The 23,811-nt window shown below is 33.9% G+C and overlaps 1 protein-coding gene across 1 annotated transcript in view; it reads right to left on the bottom strand.

Annotated features, from left to right (window-relative positions):
* The window catches only part of lars2 (leucyl-tRNA synthetase 2, mitochondrial), a 133,582-nt gene that overhangs the window by 92,828 nt on the left and 16,943 nt on the right, over window positions 1-23,811 (bottom strand). The window contains exons 4-7 of the mRNA XM_073846627.1: window positions 13,208-13,299; window positions 13,040-13,100; window positions 8,603-8,692; window positions 6,778-6,921 (exon numbers count right to left, since the gene is read on the bottom strand). Of these exons, the coding sequence (XP_073702728.1) occupies window positions 6,778-6,921; window positions 8,603-8,692; window positions 13,040-13,100; window positions 13,208-13,299 (387 nt within the window). The remainder of the gene's footprint in view (window positions 1-6,777; window positions 6,922-8,602; window positions 8,693-13,039; window positions 13,101-13,207; window positions 13,300-23,811) is intronic.

The raw sequence follows: 23,811 nt of genomic DNA, 5'->3' as shown, positions 1-23,811 counted from the left end.
CTAGCATGTTCATAATGTTTTTTTAACATCCTGTTAGCATGTTTTAACACATCGCTAGCATGTTCCTACAATTTTCATGACGTTTTAGCATACTTCTAACATATTTCTGCACATGGGTAGCATGCTAATAACATTTGAACATGCTGCTAGCATGTTTTTGCACATAGCTAGCATGTTTGTAACATGCTAATAACATTTGAACATGCTGCTAGCATGTTTTTGCACATAGCTAGCATGTTTCTAGCATGCTAATAACATTTAAACAAGCTACTAGCATGTTTTGTACATAGCTAGCATGTTTCTAACATGCTAATAACATTTGAACATGCTGCTAGCATTTTTTGCACATAGCTAGCATGTTTACAATGTTTTAACAGATTGCTAGCATGTTCATAGCATTTAACATGCCGCTAGCATGTTTTAGCACATTGTTACATTGTTTCTAGCATGTTCATAACATTTTAGCATTCTGCTAGCATGTTTTAGCACATTACCAGCATGTTTCTATCATGTTCATGATGTTTTAGCACACTGCTAGCATGTTTCAGCCATTTCTAGCAGGTTTCTAGCATGTTCATAATGTTTTTTAACATCCTGTTAGCATGTTTTAACAAATCGCTATCATGTTCCTACAATTTTCATGACGTTTTAGCATACTGCTAACATATTTTTGCACATAGCATTCTAGGTAGCATGCTAATAACATTTGAGCATGCTACTAGCATGTTTTTGCACATTGCTAGCATGTTTACAATGTTTTAACATGCTGTTAACATGTTTCAGCCATTGCTAGCATGTTTCGAACATCTTCATAATGTTTTAGCATATGCTGCTAGCATGTTTTAACACTTTGCTAGCATGTTTCTATTATTTCCATGGTTTTAGCATGTTCATAACATTTTAGCATTCTGTTAGCATGTTTTAGCACATTACTAGCATGTTTCTATCATGTTCATGATGTTTTAGCATACTGCTAGCATGTTTCAGCCATTGCTAGCAGGTTTCTAGCATGTTCATAATGTTTTTTAACATCCTGTTAGCATTTTTTAACACATCGCTAGCATGTTCCTACAATTTTCATGACGTTTTAGCATACTGCTAACATATTTTTGCACATAGCATTCTAGGTAGCATGCTAATAACATTTGAACATGCTACTAGTATGTTTTTGCACATTGCTAGCATGTTTACAATGTTTTAACATGCTGTTAACTTGTTTTAACACATTGCTAGCATGTTTCTAGCATGTTCATTTCAGGATTTCTCTCCATATAGTGGACTTTTATGGTGCCCTGAGTTTGAACTTCCAAAATGCAGTTTAAAATGCAGCTTTAAACGGCTCTAAATGATCCCAGCCGAGGAAAGAAGGGTCTTATCTAGCGAAACGATTGGTTATTTTCTAAACTAAATTATAATTTATATACTTTTTCACCTCAAATGCTTGTCTTGTCCAGTTCTGTGTGTACTCTGTGTAGAGATTAAAAAGTATATAAATAATGTTTTTAGAAAATAACCAATCGTTTCGCTAGATAAGACCCTTCTTCCTCGGCTGGGATCATTTAGAGCCCTTTAAAGCTGCTTTTAAACGGCATTGTGAAAGTTCAAACTCAGGGGCACCATAAAAGTCCACTATATGGAGAGAAATCCTGAAATGTTTTCCTCAAAAAACATAATTTCTTTACCACTGAAGAAAGAAAGACATGATACATGAACATATAATTCAAAAATATAATTACAAATTTTGACCGTATGATTACCACCAGGTAACCAATTAAAAGGCTTTGTCTTTTTCTGTAAAAATTACTAACATTTTTCAGTCTGAATTTCCCCCTCAAGAAATTATAAGTGGTGTTTGCCTGTGAAAAGGGTTGCCAGGCACTGAGCTTTTAAGGATCATTGAATGAACAAGCCTGCAAGTTATAGGTTGTATAATAATAGCTTCTACACAATATAACAGCAGTACTGGACAAAAAACATTTGTGGGTTGAGAGGTGCCACTTCCACATGGAGTCAATCTGAACCAGGAGGAACGAGATCGATTCATCCGGGACTAAGCCCTGCGGGAAACACCGGTGAATTACACGGGATACGGGCCTCCATTCAATCAGCTCACAATGGAAGTGAAGCTGAGCAAAAACCTGTCAGCTTCAACCTCTTAAAACTGAGCTAATGCTGCCTTTTAGTTTAAAAATATGGGCATCCTTACTCTCTTTTTGCATTTATAAACACTGCCATTTTCCTTATCAACCAAATGTGTTTGCACTAAAACAAGACAATAATACTAAGTAAGAAAATAATTTTTCCCGAAGACAAGAAGCTTTATAATGCAAATGCATCAAAATGAAGCTCAAAGGAAGTGCATTAGGCATGTAATTGATGCATTATGTAATTTATCTATTTAGCTCTGCCACAGAGAATGATGGGAAAGTTCTAAATAAGTATTTTCTGATAAGCTTTATTGCAGTTGCACAGCCAACATTCACATTCTAATCTCAATTAGGACCAATAACACTTTGCTTCCAACGTGATTTTTTAAGCGACGCCTCCACTGATATTAGCACACTGTGGTGGCGTTCATGTACGGTCATCTTGTGAATGCCATCTTTGGAAATGACTCAAGGGCCTCGAAATCTTCAGCACAGACAGGCCTCCTCTGTGAGATCTTGAGCGGTTAAACTGATTTAGACTTACAGGACCTTTAACCAGTTATTGTGTGGGTGGAATATATATTTTTTAAATAGAGGAAGTATAATTAAGATGGAGAGCACTCTAGCCAGCAGTATACACTGCAGTGTTGTTTTTGACAACCATCTTAGATTTAGTCTTAGTCTTAGTCTTTTGGACTAAAATGCTTCTTAGTTTTAGTCAAATTTTAGTCACTTCTATATGTGATAGTTTTAGTCCAATTTTAGTCGACGAAAAGTCAAAAAGGTTTTAGTCTAGTTTTAGTCAAAAAAAAGGGAAAAAAGTAGTCTTTTAACAAATTAATGTAGGTCAGTAAGTATTTTGCTGTTGGGTAGTGTCACTGAAAATAGTAGATCTATAGTTCAACACAATGTGAGCTTCCGGATCGACTATTTTCACCAATAATTACAATAATGAAGGAATGTTTTAGAACATAAAAGACAAACAAGGATAGAATGCTAAAACGGCTTGCCATACTAGTATAGCAAAGAGTATTTAATGCTAAAACGGCTTGCCATAGCGTCAGATACTTTTAGGTTTTAATTGGCATGCACAATAAGCAGAAATGTCATGCATTTTAAACGTCGGACGGACCACCCACTAACATTTTCGTCTATTCTCGTCTCGTCAACGAAAACTCACACACGTCTCGTCATGTTTTAGTCATCAACGAGCCATGTTTATCTCGTCATCGTCTCGTTATCGTCATGAAAAAAAGTGGCGTCAACGAAATGATTTCGTCATCGTCATCGTTGACGAAAACAACACTGATACACTGTGTGATAATAAACTGAAGGCATGTTAGTGTGGATTCATAATGAATACTGTGCTGTAACTGAGCATTTGGTTGTCAAGAAAATCTCTTAAGAACATGCTGTACTGGAATATTGTAAAAAGATCTTGATAGAATTAAAAAAAAAAGTTTATCTTTTTGACTAATAAATTGTAGGGATGTAATGATTCACTCAACTAACGATGCAATCGGATTAATGATACTGGTTTCACAATATGATTTCTCATAGGTTTTTTTTAGCAAAATGAGATTTGCGAAAATTATAAATGAGAAAGAGTCTTTTTGTTATTTCTCAGTTAAAATGTTAGACATTTCTTTGTGAAATTGGAATATCTTTCATGGCAAATAACAAAAAATTGACTTTGAAACAGATCCCAAATAAATAAATAAATCTCTTCATATAAAAATAAAGTAAGGCTTTGTCTGTGCTCTTTCTAATTTTTGGATTTTTTTTTTTTTTTTGACATGTTTATTTATTTGAAGAGATATCAATTGGCTCAGTGTGCATTGTTACCCCCCTAATTATTTTTCCTAATAAAATTTTTCTATAGACTATCTATTTGTAAACACTGCAAACAGATTTAAAAATAAATTAATTAATTACAAATAAATCAATAAAGTAATTTAAATTCAGAATTTGCTACTAAATAATTCTGACTACTTTATTAACTGTTTGACTGAAAAGAACTAACTCAAAACCAGCTTGAAAACCAACTTGATTTGCAGATCATTCTTCAAATTTACATAAGAACAATATCTGTCCAAATTTAGACATATTTATAAATAATAAATAAGCTTTCCATTGATGTATGGTTTGTTAGATCGAGCTACAACTATTTGAAAATCTGGAATCTGAGGGTGCAAAAAATCTAAATATTGAGAATATCACCTTTAAAGTTGTCCAAATGAAGTTCTTAGCTATGCATATTACTAATTAAAAATTAAGTTATGATATATTTACAGTAGGAAATTTACAATATATCTTTATTGAACTTTACTTTTACTTAATATCCTCATGATTTTTGGCATAAAAGAAAAATCGATAATTTTAACCCGTACAATACATTTTTGACTACTGCTACAGTACAAATATATATATATATATATAGGGTCACATTTTTGGAAAATGCATACAATTTTGATTTCATTACAGTGTGAAACATTCTTTTAAAGCAACTAAAACCAAGATTATTAAAATACTATTTCAGTTTTTTTTTCAGTCTCCTGTCATTTCTTTGTAATTATTTGTCAAATTTACTAGCAATTTCTAAGTGAAAACTGTTTAGAAATAAATCCTACAAGACTTATTTATATAGAAATTTCCTGAATGTTTAATATTTTTTTAATATTATTATTATTTAATATATTTAATTATATTATAATATGTTTTAATATTTGTTAATTATTGGACCTAAAACCTCTGCATGTAATAACCTAAAACACTGTCTAATACTCGACGGCTGCTTTATCAATTCTTCATCCTCAGTTAGAAACCTAAGTGTGCTATTCGATAGCAATCTTTCGTTCGAAAGCCACATTTCTGGCATTTGCAAAACCACATTTTTTCCTCTTAAAAATGTATTGAAATTACGACCTATGCTCTCGGTGTCAAATGCAGAACCGTAAATTCATGCGTTCATGAACTCAAGGATAGATTATTGTAATGCTTTATTGGGTGGTTGTTCTGCACGCTTAATAAACAAACTCCAACTGGTCCAAAATGCAGCAGCTAGAGTTCTTACTAGAACCAGAAAGTATGACCATATTAGCCCGGTTCTGTCAGCACTGCACTGGCTCCCTATTAAACATTGCATGGATTTTAAAATCTTGCTAATTACTTATAAAGCCCTCAATGGTTCAGCTCCTCAGTACTTGAGTGAGCTCTTATCACATTACAGTGCCTTGCGAAATTATTCATACCCCTTAATTTTTTTCACATTTTGTTATGTTGCTGCCTTATGTTAAACTACTTTAAATTACTGTTTTTCCCACATCAATCTACACTCCCTACTCCATAATGGCAAAGCAAAAAATAGGTTATTAACATTTGTGCAAATTTATTAAAAATAAAAAACTGAAAAGATCCCGTTGCATAAGTATTCATACCCTTTTCTGGGACACTCGAAATTGAACTCAGGAGCATTCATATTGCTTCTAGGTGTTACTGCACTTCGAGTGGAGTTAAACTGTGGCAAATTCATTTGAATGAGTCTGATTTAGAAAGGCACACACCTCTCAGAAAAGGTCTAACAGCTGAAAATGCATATCAGAGCAAAAACCAAGTCCTGAGGTCAAGATAACTGCCTGTAGAGCTCAGTGACAGACTTGGGTTAAGGCAGTGATCTAGGGAAGAGTTCAGAAAAAAATCTGCTGCATTGAAGGTTCACAGAAGCATTATCCATAATGGAAGACGACTGGAACAACTAGGACTCTATGAATACTTATGCAACGGGATCTTTTCAGTTTTTTATTTTTAATAAATTTGCACAAATGTTAAAAACCTATTTTTTGCTTTGCCATTATGGAGAAGGGAGTGTAGATTGATGTGGGAAAAAAAGACAGCAACATAACAAAATGTGAAAAACATGAAGGGGTATGAATAATTTCGCAAGGCACTGTATAGTCCCTCACATCCACTGCGTTCTCTAAACTCTGGCAATTTGATAATAGCTAGAATATCAAAATCAACTGCGGCCGGCAGATCATTTTCTTATTTAGCGCCTAAACTCTGGAACAATCTACCTACAGTAACACTGTTCGGGAGACACACTCTGTCAGTTTAAATCTAGATTAATTAGGTCAACCGGAACCAGGAACACTTCCCATAACTCCCAATGTACTTGTTGCATCGTAAGAAGAATGGCATCTACGCTAATATTAGTCTGTTTCGTTCTTATTCAGAGGTCACCGTAGCTGCCGGATCCAGTCTGTATCCAGATCAGATGGTGGATCAACACCTAGAGACAACCTCTACAGCCCTGAATGTCAGTAGAGACCACATCAACTATATGAGCCCTGGAGACGGATCATCCTTTGCAGTCCTTTGCAAAATCTGACTTTGCTGCAACATGGAACTTTTGCACTATTAACACTACTGTCCTATTTAAATCTGTAAAGTTGCTTTGTCACAACCTGTTTTGTTAAAAGCGCTGTATAAATTAAGGTGATTGATTGATTGATTGATTGATTGATTGATTGATTGATTGATTGATAATAATAAAGACAATGACTCTGGAACCTGTCACAGCTTTGTAAAAGCCATGTATGTTGAGAGATCAGGCTGCTTCAGGCTGTCGTACCTTGGCATAGTTGGTGGTTTTGATGAACCACTGCTTAAGGAGTTTCTGTTCCACAGGAGCTCCAGACCTCCACGAGCGACCGCTTTCATCCACCTGCTCATCTGCCAGAACCGTCTGATCCACTGGGTCCCAGTTCACCACCGCCTGAAAATGTATTTGAAAACAAATGTCTAAATGTCACTATGTTAGATATACAGTATCTCACAAAAGTGAGTGCACCCCTCTCATTTCAGCAACCATTTACTAAATCTTCTCAAGGGACAATACTACAGAAATGAAACTTGGATATATTTTAGAGCAGTCAATGCGCAGCTTGTATAGCAGTATACATTTACTGTCCTCTGAAAATTACTCAACATACAGCCATTATTGTCAAGAGCAGAGTACACCCTAAGTGAACTTGTCCAAAGTGTCAATATATTGTGTTAGCACCATTGTTCTCTTGATCTGGCACTGCCTTAATCATCCTGGAGATGGAAATGACCAGAGCTGCACAGGTTGTTGCTGGGATCCTCTTCTACTCCTCACAGAGCTGCTTGAGGTTAGACACATGGTGCTGTCTTATAGTGTCATCAGACCACAGGACATGGTTTCAGCAATTCATGCTCTTGTACAGGTTGTCTTCAGCAAACTGTTTGCGGGCTTTCTTGTGAGCCAGCTTCAGATGAGGCTTCCTTCTGGGATGACGCCTATGCAAACCGACTTGTTGCAGTACGCAGCTTATGGTCTGAGCACTGACAAGCTGACCTTCTACTTCTGCAACCTTTAAAGCAATGCTGGCAGCACTCATGCATCTGTTTTTTGAAGCCAGGTTCTGCATCTGAGGCACAGAACAAGTCCTCAACTTTGTTGATCGACCCTTGCAAGGCCTGTTTCCGAATGGAACCCAACTCGGAAAACCTCTGTATGACCCTGACCACTGTAGTGTAACTGGGTTTCAGGGTGTTACTGAACCTCTAATAGCCTTGGCCATCTTTGTGGAGAGCAACAATTCTAATTCTCAAATCCTCAGAGAGTTCTTTGTCATGAGATGCCATGTTGAACATCCAGTGGTCAGTATGAGAGAATTGTACTCAAAGCCCCTAATTTTAACTGCTTTAATACAAGATACACAACTTTGTATGGTCCTGTCAAGCAGACAAAAACATAAACATGATAAATAGGACATGTGGCTTTGCAAGGTTAAACAACATACTGCTGTTATCACTTAAGGAGTACTCACTTTTGTTGCCAGCTATTTTGACAATAATGGCTGTATGTTGAGTTATTTTTAGAGGACAGTACATCTATACTGCTATACAAGCTTCACATTGACTACTCTAAAATATATCCAAGTTTCATTTCTATAGTATTGTCCCTTGAGAAGATATAATAAATTGGTTGCTGAAATGTGAGGGGTGTGCTAACTTTTGTGAGATAGAAGCAGGTAGAATCTGCAAATGCACTAGGATTTTTTTTCTGTGCTTATGTTCACTTTTATTTGAAAGCTGAATTTTCAGCATCATTAATCCAGTTTTAGTATCACATGCTTCTTTAGAAATCATTCTAATATGCTGACATTTCTGATTATTATCAGTGTTGAAAACAGTAGGTCTAAAGAACAGCATTTATTTGAAATAGAAATAATTTGTAACATTATAAATGTATTTACTGTAACTTTTGATCAATGTAATGCCTCCCAACTGTTGAACAGTTTTATAATTTAAATTCAACATATTTTTCTAAACATAAATTCATTTATTATTATTATTATAAATAATTCAGATCATCTTTTGAAGTTACTTATCTTTCTTATCTTTAGATGAAAAAACAGAGTGATAAATACCTCTTTCTGATAGGCCAGTCCAGACTCAAACAGCTTGATGTACAGATACTGAGTCCACTTATAATAATCAGGCAGACATGTAGTGACCTCCTGAAAAGACATTAGACCACATTCAGAATAAAGAAGGCAACTTTCACTGTGAAACATGAGTGGAAGGCATAGAAAAAACTATCAGGGACAACATACAGTTCTGAACAATAAGCATAACGTATAAAGTAAATACTTCTGACACAAACTGTATTTCTAAAAGTAAAGTTTATTTAGTTTTAGGGTAAGTGAAAATTAGAGTAAGGCTAGTGAATAATGTCAGGGAAAGTAAAAAAAACAAAATTCACGTCAAAAGTCAAACATTAGGACATACTATACCTGACTGAAGCATAAAATCATAAAATCTTTTTTGGATCTAAACGGTCAAATATATGTATTTCTTTATTTAGAATATTTAGAAACTTTAAGCTTATGAACTGTACTTTATCATATTTGATACACACTTTGTGCTCTGATTTAAGAACGTTTTAAGAGCTTAAGTTATGCAAGGGCAAATTATGACTTTTTAAAGACCTGCAGAAAGCCTGAGTAAGAAAAACGTATTTTAGTATGATTGTAGAAACGTCCACCTTCAGCGTTTGCTTCATACTGTATGCCTTCTTTTAGTGAAATCACTTTTGTTGTTTAGTAACTTTCAAAATGAACACTTACTGGACTGAAGCAGCTGTAGGTTTACTTTTTTAGAAAAACCAAGTTCAAATGTGAGCCTCGAATCTGATCATCAGGCTTTTGAGGAGCATTTCTTTGTTCATCTCTCAATAATCATGGTATTGTTTTAACAATAAAAATCCAAGCATTTAAATCTCACCCGACTATTATTGGCAGATATTGAGAGGTGACTAATTTCTTTCATTTTATATAAGTAGTCTGCTGTACAGTTATTAAGCTCTTACTGATTTACATTACACAGATGTCATCTTTTTGTTCATATAAGCATCAGCAGCTGCATCAAACTGCATATTCTTGCTCAGTTTGGGCCTCTGAATGAAACTGAGGTGTGTTTTTGAGTTTGAGCTCACCATATCATACTATATAAGCCATAAAAACCAGGTGTGTCCAATATGACCCTCAACTAAAAAAACACATTTTGGATTTTTTTTTTTTTTTTGGTAGCATTTAAAATAATCATTACTGGTAGTGTCACAAAACACTACAAAACTGGCAATGAAACACGTTTCCAGAAAGTACCACACACCATTTTGCCTCTCCATCAGTCTGGTCTCTGTGCTAATGTGACTAAACTGAAGGCAGTCTTAAAAGGCATTAGACAGCCAGACCCTGAGTTTGTAGCACTTAACGAACTCTGAGAGCATGAAGAAGACACTCTCTGATCCAATTAGGCAAAACTGAACTCCAAGTGGCACGTCTGGCACAAACCCAGAGCCGCTCATCAGCTGGATATTACCACAGCTACAGCCGCACACCATCCTGCTGCCAGAAATGACAGAAACACGGCCAAGACACGCACAGCACTCACAAAAAAGCCTCCTAAAAGGCACTCTGGGCACTTAATAGATAGGAGAGATTTGTTTATGGTTTAGATGTTTTAAAGGAGTAGTTCACTTTCAGAACAAAAATGTACAGATAATGTCCTCACCCCCTTGTCATCCAAGATGTTCATGCCTTTCTTTCTTCAGTCGTAAAGAAATGTTTTTTGAGGTAAACTATAAATGCAGTTTAAATGCAGCTTGAAAGGGCTCTAAATGATCCCAGCCAAGAAAAACATTTACAACTTATATACTTTTTAATCTCAAACGCTCGTCTTGCCGAGCTAGACAAGACGATCATTTGAGGTTAAAAAGTATATAAATAGTAATTTTTTTTTAGAAAATAACCCATTGTTTTGTTAGATAAGACCCTTCTTTCCTCGACTGGGATCGTTTAGAGCCCTTTGAAGCTGCATTTTGGAAGTTCAAACTCGGGGGCACCATAGAAGTCCACTATATGGAGAGAAATCCTGAAGTGTTTTACTCAAAAAACATACTTTCCTTACAACTGAAGAAAGAAAGAGATGAACATCTTGGATGACAAGGGGGTGAGTACATTATCTGTAAATTTTTGCTCTGAAAGTGAACTACTCCTTTAAGTTCTACTATGTTTTTCAACAAAAAACATAAAATGTGAAATGTGACGCAGGAAATTCTGGGAATGTTAGTTTACGGTTATTCTTTTTCATTTCCAAAAAGGCTATACTACCGTAAAATTACAGGTAATGGTCAATACAGTTTTTCACCATATACTATATGTGACCCTGGAGCACAAAACCAGTCTTAAGTCGCTGGGGTATATTTGTAGCAATAGCCAAAAATACATTGTATGGGTCAAAATTATTGATTTTTCTTTTATGCCAAAAATCATTAGGAAATTAAGTAAAGATCATGTTCCATGAAGATTTTTTGTAAAATTCCTACTATAAATATATCAAAATGTAATTTTTGATTAGTAATATGCATTGTTAAGAACTTAATTTGGACAACTTTAAAGGTGATTTTCTCAGTATTTAGATTTTTTTGCACCCTCAGATTCCAGATTTCAAATAGATGTATCTCAGCCAAATATTGTCCTATCCTAACAAACCATACATCAATGGAAAGCTTATTTATTGAGCTTTCAGCTGATGTATATATCTCAGTTTTGTAAAATTTAACCTTATGACTGGTTTTGTGGTCCAGGGTCACATATAGTAGGGGAACTTACAGTACCGTTAACTAATTAATGCGGTTTTATTGTAGCATTTTCAGTCTTTTACCGTTAAAATCTAATTTTTTACAGTGTAGTAAGCCATCTTTTACTTACATTTTTTTAATTAAAAAGTGCTTTTGTGTTAATTTACTGAAAAATTAACTCAATCAGTTCTGAAATAAGTCTATAATAAAAAGATGCTGAGTAACTTCTATTTAATCATTAAGGATGTTAAAATACAAGTGTCTGAAATGACAGTCCCCCATGTATTTTGCCAATTTTTCCACCATTGAATAAATTAAATAGCCAATATTTGCTTTTTACAGTTTTGTCTTGCTTTTCAAAGAAAAAAAATCTATTACAAAACAACAATTTAAAAATATTAATTTAACACTGAACATTTTCAACATTCTAGTAGACATTATAGCCTACCAACAAAGCACTATTTAACTTAAAATTAATAAGTATAATAGTAAAATAATATTCTTTGGCCATTTTTAAGACCCCCTTCTTGAACCAGGCATGTGTTTTTAATGTACAAATAAATGCAGCCTTGCTGAGCAAAAGAGAATGTTATAATAAATGTATTAATAGAGCTGTTGTAATCATTGGTATCATTATTTTTGTCTGAACGATTCTCATCACGTCACGTCATTGTTTGGTATAATTTATTGTGGCTTTTAATTTGTAATTAATTAATTTATGTTTAAATAATGTCCGCATTATAATTTCGGTTGCCGAACATTTGGTGCATCCCTAATTTTAATCATCAATAGTCTATCTGTTAATTAGTCTAAAGAAAAGAAATGATTAACGTTATTAAACTAATTAAACTTTTAATCATTTATTAGCAAATTTGCATAATTTTCTTTTTATGCATTGCTATTAAAAAGTTTGGGCTTAGTAATTTTTTTTTTTTTTAAGAAATTCATACTTTTATTCAGCAAGGATACATTAAACTGATTTAAAGTGACAGTAAAAACATTTATAATGTTACAGAATGTTTATTTCAAGTGCTGTTTTTTTATTCATCAGATATATAAAAATATTCACATTTTCATAACTGTTTTCAACACTGATAATAATCAGAAATGTTTGTTAAGCATCAAATCATCATATTAGAATGACTTCTGTAGGATCATGTGACACTAAAAACAGGAATAATTATGCGGAAAAATCAGCTTTGATTAAAAACTATTTTAAAATTGTAATAATATTTCACAATATTACTGTTTTTACTGTTTCTTTAATTAAATACAGCCTTGCTGGACATAAAGGCCAAAAAAAAAAAAACGTACCAACCCCAACCTTTTGAACAGTGGTGTATATTTTATATTAAGAGTTTTTTGAAAACAACTAGTATGATTTTTTCTGGTTCAGAAACCCTTCCCACATTGCATATAGGGAATAAAAAACAATTTCATATTTTCCATTACCTCGGGAAACCGATTTAAAACATCGGTTTTCAGAAATGTGTGACCTTATTATCTTTATTCTGTTGTAACTATTTTAAGAAAGTAATAAACGCAGCTGTGCTCCACTGTCTGCTGCAATGGCCTTTGATGCTGAAACTCTTCAAGTCAGACAGTGTGTGTCTGAGTCTGAAATAGGAAAGTATACAGATGCAATGATGCAATGCCACCAAAGTTATCAGAGAGAGATGCGCAGGTCAGGTCCCACATCTGTTGAATGCAGGCTCTCACTCACCCGATCCCAATTAAAGCAGAGCCCCAGACTGTCCAGCTGCTTCCGCATGGATTTGATATTACTGTAAGACAGAAAAGTGAGGCAGAGGGATGATTAGAAGTGTTTAAGAGCTTGTGTGGTGGATCATTGTGTGTGTTTAGTTCTAAGTGTTTGGATAAGCATCCGCACCTTTTGGTCCAGTCCTCCGGGTCCAGGCCTCGTTCGATGGCGGCGTTCTCAGCCGGAAGACCAAACGCATCCCAGCCCATCGGGTTCAACACCTGCAAGTCAAACAACATTAAGATGTTAAGGGAAGACACTGCAGGCAAAAACACTTTTTTATGTACCTGTCAAGTTTGAAATTTTGGGCTTTTTGGTTTTTCATAAAGTGTTTTTTTAGATTAAGTGGAAAGAAATCAACCAAAAGACACCGTTAAGTGTTTATTTTATAGCACTTTATCTATTTGTGTCAACAGATTTCCAGTACAATACATATTTTTTAAAGGTCATTTTCTCCAAATTAGTTTTTTCTTCTACACTGAGCCATAAATCTACACTTCAGTAACATTTTATTTCCCAATTTTTTTTATTTTATTTTATATATATATATGTGACCCTGGACCACAAAACCAGTCATAAGGTTTAATTTTACAAAACTGAGATATATGCAGGCTATTGCTACAAATATACCCCAGCGACTTAAAACTGGTTTTGTGGTCCAGGGTCACATATATAATTTTCTGCCTGTTTTTCTAAATTATGGAGATAATGAGATTCTGTCTGTAAAAACATTTGACTCTAAGATGTCAAAAAAAAATTAAACAAGAATTTTGAAACTGACTTTATTCATTTAGATTTTTGTATTAGAAACGTACAAAATTATTATTCATACCCCTGGCAAATTCTGACTTAAAGTTACTTTTTATTCAACCAGCAATTTTTCTTTTGACCGGAAATGTCACAGACTTCTCTCAAAAGATAATAAGACGATGTACAAGAGGCATCATTGTGGAAAAAAAATATTACTCATCTTTTATTTACATTTGAATAAAAAGTGGCATGTCCAAAATGATTCATACCCTTCTCAATAATCAATAGAAAAGCCTTTATTGGCTATTACAGCAAACAAACGCTTCCTATAATTGCTGAGCAGCTTTTTGCATGTCTCCACTGGTATTTTTGCCCATTTATCTTTAGCGATGAGCTCCAACTCTTTCAGGTTGGAGGGTCTCCTTGCCATCACCCTGATCTTTAGCTCCTCCACAGATTCTCAATTGGATTTAAGTCAGGACTCTGGCTGGGCCACTGCAAAACGTTCATGTTTTAGTCTGCTAACCATTTCTTCACCACTTTTGCTGTGTGTTTTGGGTCGTTGTTGTGCTGAAATGTCCACTGGTGCCCAAGGCCAAGTTTCTCTGCAGACTGCCTGATGTTGTTGTTGAGAATGTTGATGTATTGCTCCTTTTAAATGGTGCGGTTTACTGTGATTAGGTTCCCTGGTCCACCACGGTGAAACTTTACTGATGCATAGTGCTTGAAGCCACGTTAAAATTAAATGTTTACGGCCACATGAAGCTGTTAGAAAGAAGAAAGATTGAGGATTTTCTAGAAGCATGGAAAAAATAACATTTTGTGTAACCACTCTAACAAAATGATAGCTGAAACGTGGCACTTTATTCACTAAAATAAATGTAATCTTACCATAATTAAAAACCTGTTAACTCTGCTGTTATTTAATAATTTCATGCACTCGATTTTTATTGAATACTACGCGGAGACTCGTTTTGAATTAAAATATTCATATTAATCAAGGATTTATTGACTTTTAACGGACCTTATTTCGAAATGTACAGAAATACATGCTTTCACATGTGCTTTAGTTAATGTTTATTATTATTGTTTCATTTCAGTTTTATTTTGGCTCTAGTTTTGAATTTATTCCAGTTTAAAATGAAAAGGTTAATGTAACATGGAATAAAATTCATCCACAGATTAAATCCTTTATACTGAAGATGTTTCTAAAAATAAGTTTGAAAAGCGACTGATGCTTTAGCTTTTTAGTTCTGGCTTTTTGATTTAGGCTTCAAAATTCATACAAGTTATATTTTTGTGTGAGGATTATCTTGATGGACAAAACGTGTAAGTTTCACGAACAATGGAGTTTATTTTTTGCGATGATCCAAAAGTCTATGGAAAAATCCCATTGCCTTTTTGTGAAGGGAACCAGTGCGATGCTAGCAGCCGATCGGCCTACAAAGTGACGGCATAGTTCCACCACTCCATAGCGCACACTTATCTAGGTTTAACATTTAAACTAACATTGTTTTATATATCTATAGATTTTATTTTAGGCACTAATCTTAGTTCATAGAGATCTCACAAAGTTCCGTTATAATCAAACCCTCTAAACTACACAACGAATCTTTTATTTACATCGCGTCTGCACTTAGTCATGAGATTTTTTCAATAAAAACCGATCCGGTGCTTTCAGCGGGGAGTGAGTTCTGACAAACTGGGGTTTTGGTTTTAAAATAGGTAAATTAGTTTGGCTGTCCTGCTCAGACAACTTGTAAAATGTGACCCTGGACCACAAAACCAGTCTTAAGTCGCTGGGGTATATTTGTAGCAATAGCCAAAAATACATTGCATGGGTCAAAATTTTAGATTTTTCTTTTATGCCAAAAATCATTAAGAAACTAAGTAAAGTTCATGTTCCATGAAGATTTTTTGTAAAATTCCTACTATAAATATATCAAAATGTAATTTTTGATTTGTAATATGCATTGTTAAGAACCTAATTTGTACAACTTTAAAGGTGATTTTCTCAGTCTTTTTGATTTTTTTGCATCCTCAGATTTATGATTTCAAATAGATGTATCTCTACCAAATATTGTCCTATCCTAACAAACCATATATCAATAGAAAGCTTATTTATTGAACTTTCATATGATGTATACATCTCAGTTTTGTCAAATTTAACCTTATGACTGGTTTTGTGGTCCAGGGTCACAAATAGTAAACCAACACCAACACACACAAAATTGTGAACCGTGATATTTCTAAAAGAAATCGTGATATGATATTTTTGCCATATCAAACCATGTGAATCCAACTTAAAGGTACAGTTCACCCAAAATAAAAACTTGCTGAAAAATTATTTATTTAGCATTTGTCTAGAAAACTAGTACTCGTCTCATTTTTCACAGTTTATAATGTCTAAATAACCTTCAGACTTTTCCAGCGTGGAACATAGCCTCTAAAACAAGAAGAGTTATAACATACATGACATACTATATAGCTCTGAGAGATGTGACTGAGTAATGAAATGCATGTAGTCGTCATAAAGTGTTTAATGGAGAATGCAAATGGAGAGCGTGAACTCTCTGAAAGCATGGTCTATATTTCAGACTAATGTGGAGTCGTGTCATTGTGCCCTCATCAACACAGATGATCACATGGATATAATAACAGCTCTATCTGACTCACTCCTCCGACGGCTTTCTTTCTCTCTCTCTCTCTCGTTCTCATTTATTGAGTGTCTGTTTATGCAAAACAGAGAGAGAGAAAAATACATAGTTCAGTCAAAAATGCAGTCAAACCAAAATTTATTTAGACGCCTTCAACATTTTCACATTATCACAGAATATTCACTAGTTTAGAAAATAGTACTCAAGAGTTAAACTGTGTCAGAACAAATTCATCTTAAAATGTCAGATAACTTTGATAGAAAGATATTACAATAAAAAAAAAAAGACAATATTTATACAACTATCAATACTTTACGTTGCATTAGCAATTAAAGAAAATCCCATGGTCAGGTCAAGGTGTCTAATTAATTTTTTGGTTCCAAATCTTTTTTAAATTTTACTGTTAGTCCACTGTATGAAGAATTTGTGGGGTATAATATGTCACATAAATGAACTAAATATTTTAGAAAATATATATCTGGTGTCTGAATCATTTTTGGTTTGACTGCAGTGCACTATTAAAGTCACTATTTAATTATTATTATAATAATAATAATAAATAATATTTTTTATTTTTGTCAATGAATTATAACAATTAATTCAATCAATAAATAAACTATTCTACCGTGAAATAAACAACAAGATCAAGAATAAAAATATGCAATAATAATAAAAATAATTTTATGATTCAAATATTATTTTGTTATCATTTGAATTACAATAATCAAATCAATAAGTAAATATTATTATTTAAGTGTGAAATATATATTATTTATTAAAATAATTTTATTTTATTATTATTTGAATTTTTATAATGAAAAAAATAAGGAATATTACTATTTAGTGTCAAATAAAACAAAAATAATAATAAATGTTATTATTAAACATATTTATTTTATTATCAGTTACATTGTAACAATTAAACAAATCAGTAAATAAATGTATTACAATTGTCCAGAGAAATGGTTATTATTAAAATATTTTATCATTTTAATTATGAATCAATAAAGAAATATTAAATTAATCAATAAAGAAATATTACTTTTAAAGTGTAAAATAAAATTATGTTATCATTTAATGTATTATCATTTAAATTATAATAATTAAATAAATCAACAAAAGAATATTTTGCTATTTTAGTGTAAACTAAAAAAACGATAACTATAATAAAAATAATAAATATTATTATTAAGTATTTTATTTTATTATTAATTAGAATATAACAAACAAATAAAAAAGACGTATTATTGTTCTAAAAAATAACAACAATCGAATATAATAATAATAATAATAATAATTATTATTATTATTATTATTGCTATGTATTATTTATAATTGCTAGAATTTTTACAATGAAAAAAGTCAAATAAATGTATTATTATAGTGTAAAAGTAAAAAGAACTATATTAATATTAATTATTGTTATTAAAATATTATTTCTATTTAAAATCACATTAACAAATGTTATTATTAAACAATGTTTTTATCAAAAGTTACATTATAGAAATTAAATCAATGAAGAAATATATTACTATTTTTCATAGAATTAACAATAATAATTATAATGATTATTATTATTATTACTATTATCATCATCATATTGCTGTTATTATTATTAAAATATTATTTTGCTATCATTTGAATTATAACAATTAAACAAATAAATAATTAAACAATTTTATTTTTGTAGTGTAAAATAAAAAAACATTATTGTTAAAAATATTATTTTATTATCATTTAAATTATAATTAAACTATAATCAACAAGTGTGTTTAGTGTAAAAAAACAACAACAACCACTCTAATAATAATAATAATATGAAATATAATTATTAAACATATTTTAGTTTATCATCAATTACATTATAACAATAAAACAAAACAATAAAGACATATATTACTATTATTCTTAATAATAATAATAACTATTATTATTTATTTATAATTGTTAAAAAATCTTAATTTAAAAATCAAAGAAACTGTAGTGTAAAATTAAAAAAAAACTATAATACTACTAATAATAATAATTATTATTAATTTTTTTATTAAATACATTTTAAATAAATTTTTAAATTGAAATTAGGACAATGAAATAAATCAAAGGATTTACTATTAGTACTGTAAAATAAAAAGACTTTAGAAATGTTTGACACTTTTACAGTGTTTTTGGTCCCTTTTGAATCTTGACAGACATGGTCAAAATCAACCTGTAATATGGAAAAAGCTGTGTGGAAATTCTTCTAAAATTCTCAGTTTGTGTCCCAGACGTCACATGAGTGAGTAAACAATGACAGAGCTGTGGATGCGCTGTTTCTTTAAGTGAGCAGCAGAGACGTGTGAAGAGCGAGCGCTACAGGAGGAGATGCTGTATCCCTGGTAACCAGCTGCATCTCATTCGTTAAGTGAAGTGCTGAACATTAATAAACCAAAACAACCAATTCAGTGCCACACGACCACACAAACTGTCATATACAACATTCACCAAAAATGAACTACTCACATTTTAACAAAGGAGAACTGCCTTGCTTTTAAAGGGGTCCTATTTTGCTTTTTCACTTTGTGAATTTTAGCCAGTGTGTGGTGTGTATGTTTGGGCATAAAACACATCTATAAAGTTACAAATCTCAAAGTCCACTCCAAAGGGAGATATTTCGTTTTTAAAACATCCCTTTTCAAGAACTACAACGAAAGGCGATCCATAATAAAAAGTGCCTAAAAAACATGGCTCCGGAGTGGTCAGTAAAAGTCCCCTTTAGCGATCCGATGAGTTTCTGTAAGAAAAATCCGACTCTGATCGCCATTGTGTGACTCAGGTCGCAGGGGAAGACAAGAACGTCTCAGATTGAGCGATTGAGGTGTTCTGTTGCTGGATGTAATAATGAACATAGCAGTCGTCATTTACTCCCGACATCTGAGCCGCTGAAGATGCAGAGGATTAACTTTACTTTAGTTTTTAAATGGAAAGCACTGATCCCGATCTACATATGCCTTGTGCAAATCATTCGTGATGCAGCTTCACTCACAGCAGAAGTGAGTATAAAGGTTTTTTATGCATCTTTGCAAATGGCCTTTCTGAATAATGTGCTTGTTGGCATAAACATGGCTAAACACTGCTAAATGCTGCTAAAGTAAACATTACAGCTCATAATCCCACAGCAGAGAGGGGCGGGGTGGGCAGAGCTCATTTGCATTTAAAGGACCATGCAATAAAATGAGTTGAGTTTTTGCAGAGCTGATTTTGACAAGGTAAAAGGGTGTTTTTTTTACACTACTATTGAGGATTTTTAACCAAAGTATATTATAGACTTTTCATTAAGACCTAAAGAATCAAATTAACTTGTGGAAAACGGGCATCCGATGACAAATCTGGAACAGAGGTTGGTTGAGAGAAAAAAAAAAAAAAAGTCTGGTTCCTAGTTCAGCGGAGCGCAGTGTCAGTGACGGAGTGATTGATGGCTAATATCTAAAATCTGCATTAAAGTTAAATGTAAAGATGAAGTAGGGCTGGGCAATATGGAGCAAAAAAAATCTCGATATACAATATATATCTCGATATCTTTACAGGATAAATAACCTCCCAAAAACTACTGCAAAAACAAATATGCCAAATTCCAAAGTCTTTTTTTATTGAAACTCAGAGGTAGGCAGTTCAGAACAAAATGCTTCTGCTAATTTTCTTTTAAAAATCCCTGTATATTGAGCTAGAAGCTTTGGTTGGCACCAACTTTCGGCATTCACGGCAGTAGATATCTGTCTGTTGTTCTTCCGACGCCTTAAAACCAAAGTATCTCCATATAATGGAGCCAGTTGTCCTTTTTTTTGCGACGAGTTCTGTAGCCTCCGGGCTGGTTGCGGGCGCCACCATGTTGAATGAGACGACAGGCGAGGGGAGGGGGAACAAAAGCAAGGAGGCGGGGGCGAGCACAGCACAGAGAAGGCAAACAAGCAAAGTGGCGAAAATTAAATATAAACATTATATCGATATATACAATATGACAAAATTCATATTGAGTTTAAAAAATATCTTGATATATTTGAAACATCGAGATATCACCCACCCCTAAGATGAAGTTTAATTGGTCATGTAATGTTGGAGAGAACAGCGAACATGTCACTATCAGCTCACAGCAGTCTGTGCAGTAGTTAGGCTAACAAAAGTTTTGTAACAATTTCTCGCACAAATGCTCCAAAAGGCCAACCAAAATTATCCCAAGAGCTTAGCAACGACTCATCCAATAGGTCACAAAAGACCCCACAACAACATCTAAAGAACTGCAGGCCTCTCTTGTCTCAGTTAAGGTCAGTGTTCATGACATAAGAATGAGACTGGGCAAAAATGGCCTGCATGCCTGCAAGACGAAAACCGCTGCTGAGCAAAAAGAACATAAAGGCTCGTCTCAGTTTTGCTTGATGATCCCCAAGACTTTTGTGGAAATACTGTAGACTGACGAGACAAAAGTTGAAATTTTGGAAAGTGTGTGTCCCATTATATCTGTTGAAAAGTAACACAGCATTTGAGAAAAAGAATATCATACCAATAGTAAAATATGGTGGTGGTAGTGTGATGGTCTGGGGCTGTTTTGCTGCTTCTGGACCTGGAAGACTTGCTGTGATAAATGGAACCATGAATTCTGCTGTCTACCAAAAAATCCTGAAGGACAATATCCGGCCATCTGTTCGTGACCTCAAGCTGAAGCGAACAGCAGGACAATGATCCAAAACACACCAGCAAATCCACCTCTGAATGGCTGTTGAAAAACAAAATGAAGACTTTGGAGTGGCCTTGTCAAAGTCCTGACCTGAATCCTATTGAGATGCTGTGGCATGACCTTAAAAAGGCAGTTCATGCTCGAAAACCCTCCAGTGTGGCTGAATAACAACAATTCTGCCAAGATGAGTGGGCCAAAATACCTGCACAGTGCTGTAACAGACTCATTGCAAGTTATCGCAAATGCTTGATTGCAGTTGTTGCTGCTAAGAGTGGCCCAACCAGTTATTAAGTTTAGGGAGCAAACATTTTTTCACACAGGGCTATCTGGGTTTGGATTTTGTTTTCCCTTCATAATAAATAGGGATGCACGATATTTATCAGACAGATAAATTATCGACCGATGTGGGTAAAAATTATGTCATTTTTATTGCTCCGATAAATAAATGAAATCCGATCCGATAAAGTACTCTTGCTGGTAAATCAATCAATCAGTCTGGTTTATCTGAGATTCATCTGTTTTCCGAGTGCAAGTGACAGTAGCTGTAAACTGCAGTGACTCTCGGACTTTGTCGCGTGTAATACATCATCATCTGTGTCGTCAGCATCGTCTTCGCCGGTCTGGAAGTTTTTCGCGGTGGCAGAGGAGGACAATGCTATTGCTATTTGCAACACATGTTTAGCAAGGATTCTGAGAGGAGGTAAAAAGCCGTCAAGTTTTAACACAACAAATCTTATATATCTCACTTCAGAGTTCGTCATCGCGGTGAATCTGTTTTAGGGGCCGTTCACATGTCGCGCCTAAAAACGTGTGGAAAACGCTAGACGCGCCGCTTTCTCTTTGTTTCCAAACCGCTCTGTAGTTTGAGCTCCAGTGGCGTCTGCCGTTGCTAAGCAACCATGACCTGCGCTCTTCATAAAGATGCGGAAGTTTCAGCAAAGGATAAATGGATTTTCAGCATTAAAAATCACTTGCAGTAGCTCTGTTATTAAATTTATTTAAAAATGGCTATTCCTGTACAGCAATGATAAGCTGTTTCTCCACCTTGGCAGTGCTTTCAATGTTATTAAGGGAACGGGTGAAGCTGATTGGTTGGTTCATGTCACATGACCTGCGTTGGGCTTGCGGCATTCTGAAAAGTTGATGTTTTTATCTCGATTCTGATGTTTTATTCCCCGCCTTGTACGATTTGGTTGCTGCACACATTCATAATATGATCAATAAGAAGCTTTAATGGACATTTGGACATCTGACGTTACTCCATGATGCACTTTTAATTTTTTCCAGGTTGACAAATGTCAAAGCATTTTATTTATTTAGAATTGTGGTGCCTTACACAAAAAATAAAAACATTTTTGAAGAGTCAGAACTGATGTTTGCTATGATTGTTTGACCCAGATATATAATATACATTTCATTAGTTTATCTTAGATTTTGTATTCTCCTGGGTGCACAAAATTATCATATAAAAATATGAACGTATTGGGTATCGGTATCGGCCACAAGAAGGACTTAATTATCGGCTTTCGGTAAAAAAAAATTCATATCGTGCATCCCTAATAATAAATCATTCAAAGACTGCATGTTGTGTCTACTTGTGTTATTTTTTTATTTGTTTGATGATCTGAATCATTAAAGTGTGTAAAATTATTCAAAAAAATAAAAAATCAGGAAGGGGGCCAACACTTTTTCACACCACTGTACTTACTGGTACATATTTTGCATCTTGCAAAAACTTTCCCACAGGTAGAGAAGGTAAAAGCTCTTCTACTGTCAAATGTAGATGGTTTATATAGTTTTAGCAGCAAAAGCAGTAGAATAAAGCAGCAGATTGTGCAATAGTTGTATAACACTTCCTCCATCTGCAGCATGACTGACCCACCCATGAAACAAACAGAGGAAATTCATTCTGAACCAAAGCCAGCCCTGTTTCAACAGGTCCACTTTCTTGAGAATCCATGGTTGAGCTTCTTTTCTGTGTGTTTGTGTGTGGAGGTGGGTGTCTGTCTGAGCATGTGCATGAGTGAACACTGTAAATACTTTTTTTGACAGAAACATGGAGAAAACAACACATTGACAGAGCTGTCAAACACAAGTGTCAATCACAGCTGAAAATGCATCCTTGTCCATACAGTTTTTTGTTCTAACACTCCTGCTCCAGACAGCTGAGCGCTTTGATGACTGCAAAACATCTGCTAAAAGAGCACAGCGTTACATAGCACCAAAAAAAATAAATAAATAAATAAATAAACGACCAGCTAACAAAAAAAGAGCCAGTTAAAGCTACGCTCACACTGAACACGCAAAATTTCCTCAGACATCGTAGTCGTGATATGTCACACTCTGTAGCGTATGCTTTAAAAAAAGTAAATTCAACACTTAGCAAGGTATGATAAAACCAAATTGTAAAAATGTGCAATCTACTCCACTTTGCTGCAGCTTTAAAGTTTTTCCGAACAAATCTGTCAAATGCAGTGAGATATTTAGCTTCTTTATATAAAATAAATATTGACCAATAAAGCTTCTAAACATCACAATAAGCATTGGCTAAAAGTCAAATATGGAGGAAACTTTCATTTTGGTGGTTTGTCATCAATGCAATGTTAAAACTTGAACTA

The sequence above is a fragment of the Garra rufa genome, chromosome 9 (assembly GCF_049309525.1).
Source record: "Garra rufa chromosome 9, GarRuf1.0, whole genome shotgun sequence".
Taxonomy (NCBI): domain Eukaryota; kingdom Metazoa; phylum Chordata; class Actinopteri; order Cypriniformes; family Cyprinidae; genus Garra; species Garra rufa.
The sequence above is the reverse complement of the archived record's forward strand: the minus strand, read 5'-3'. Positions and strand labels throughout refer to the sequence as shown.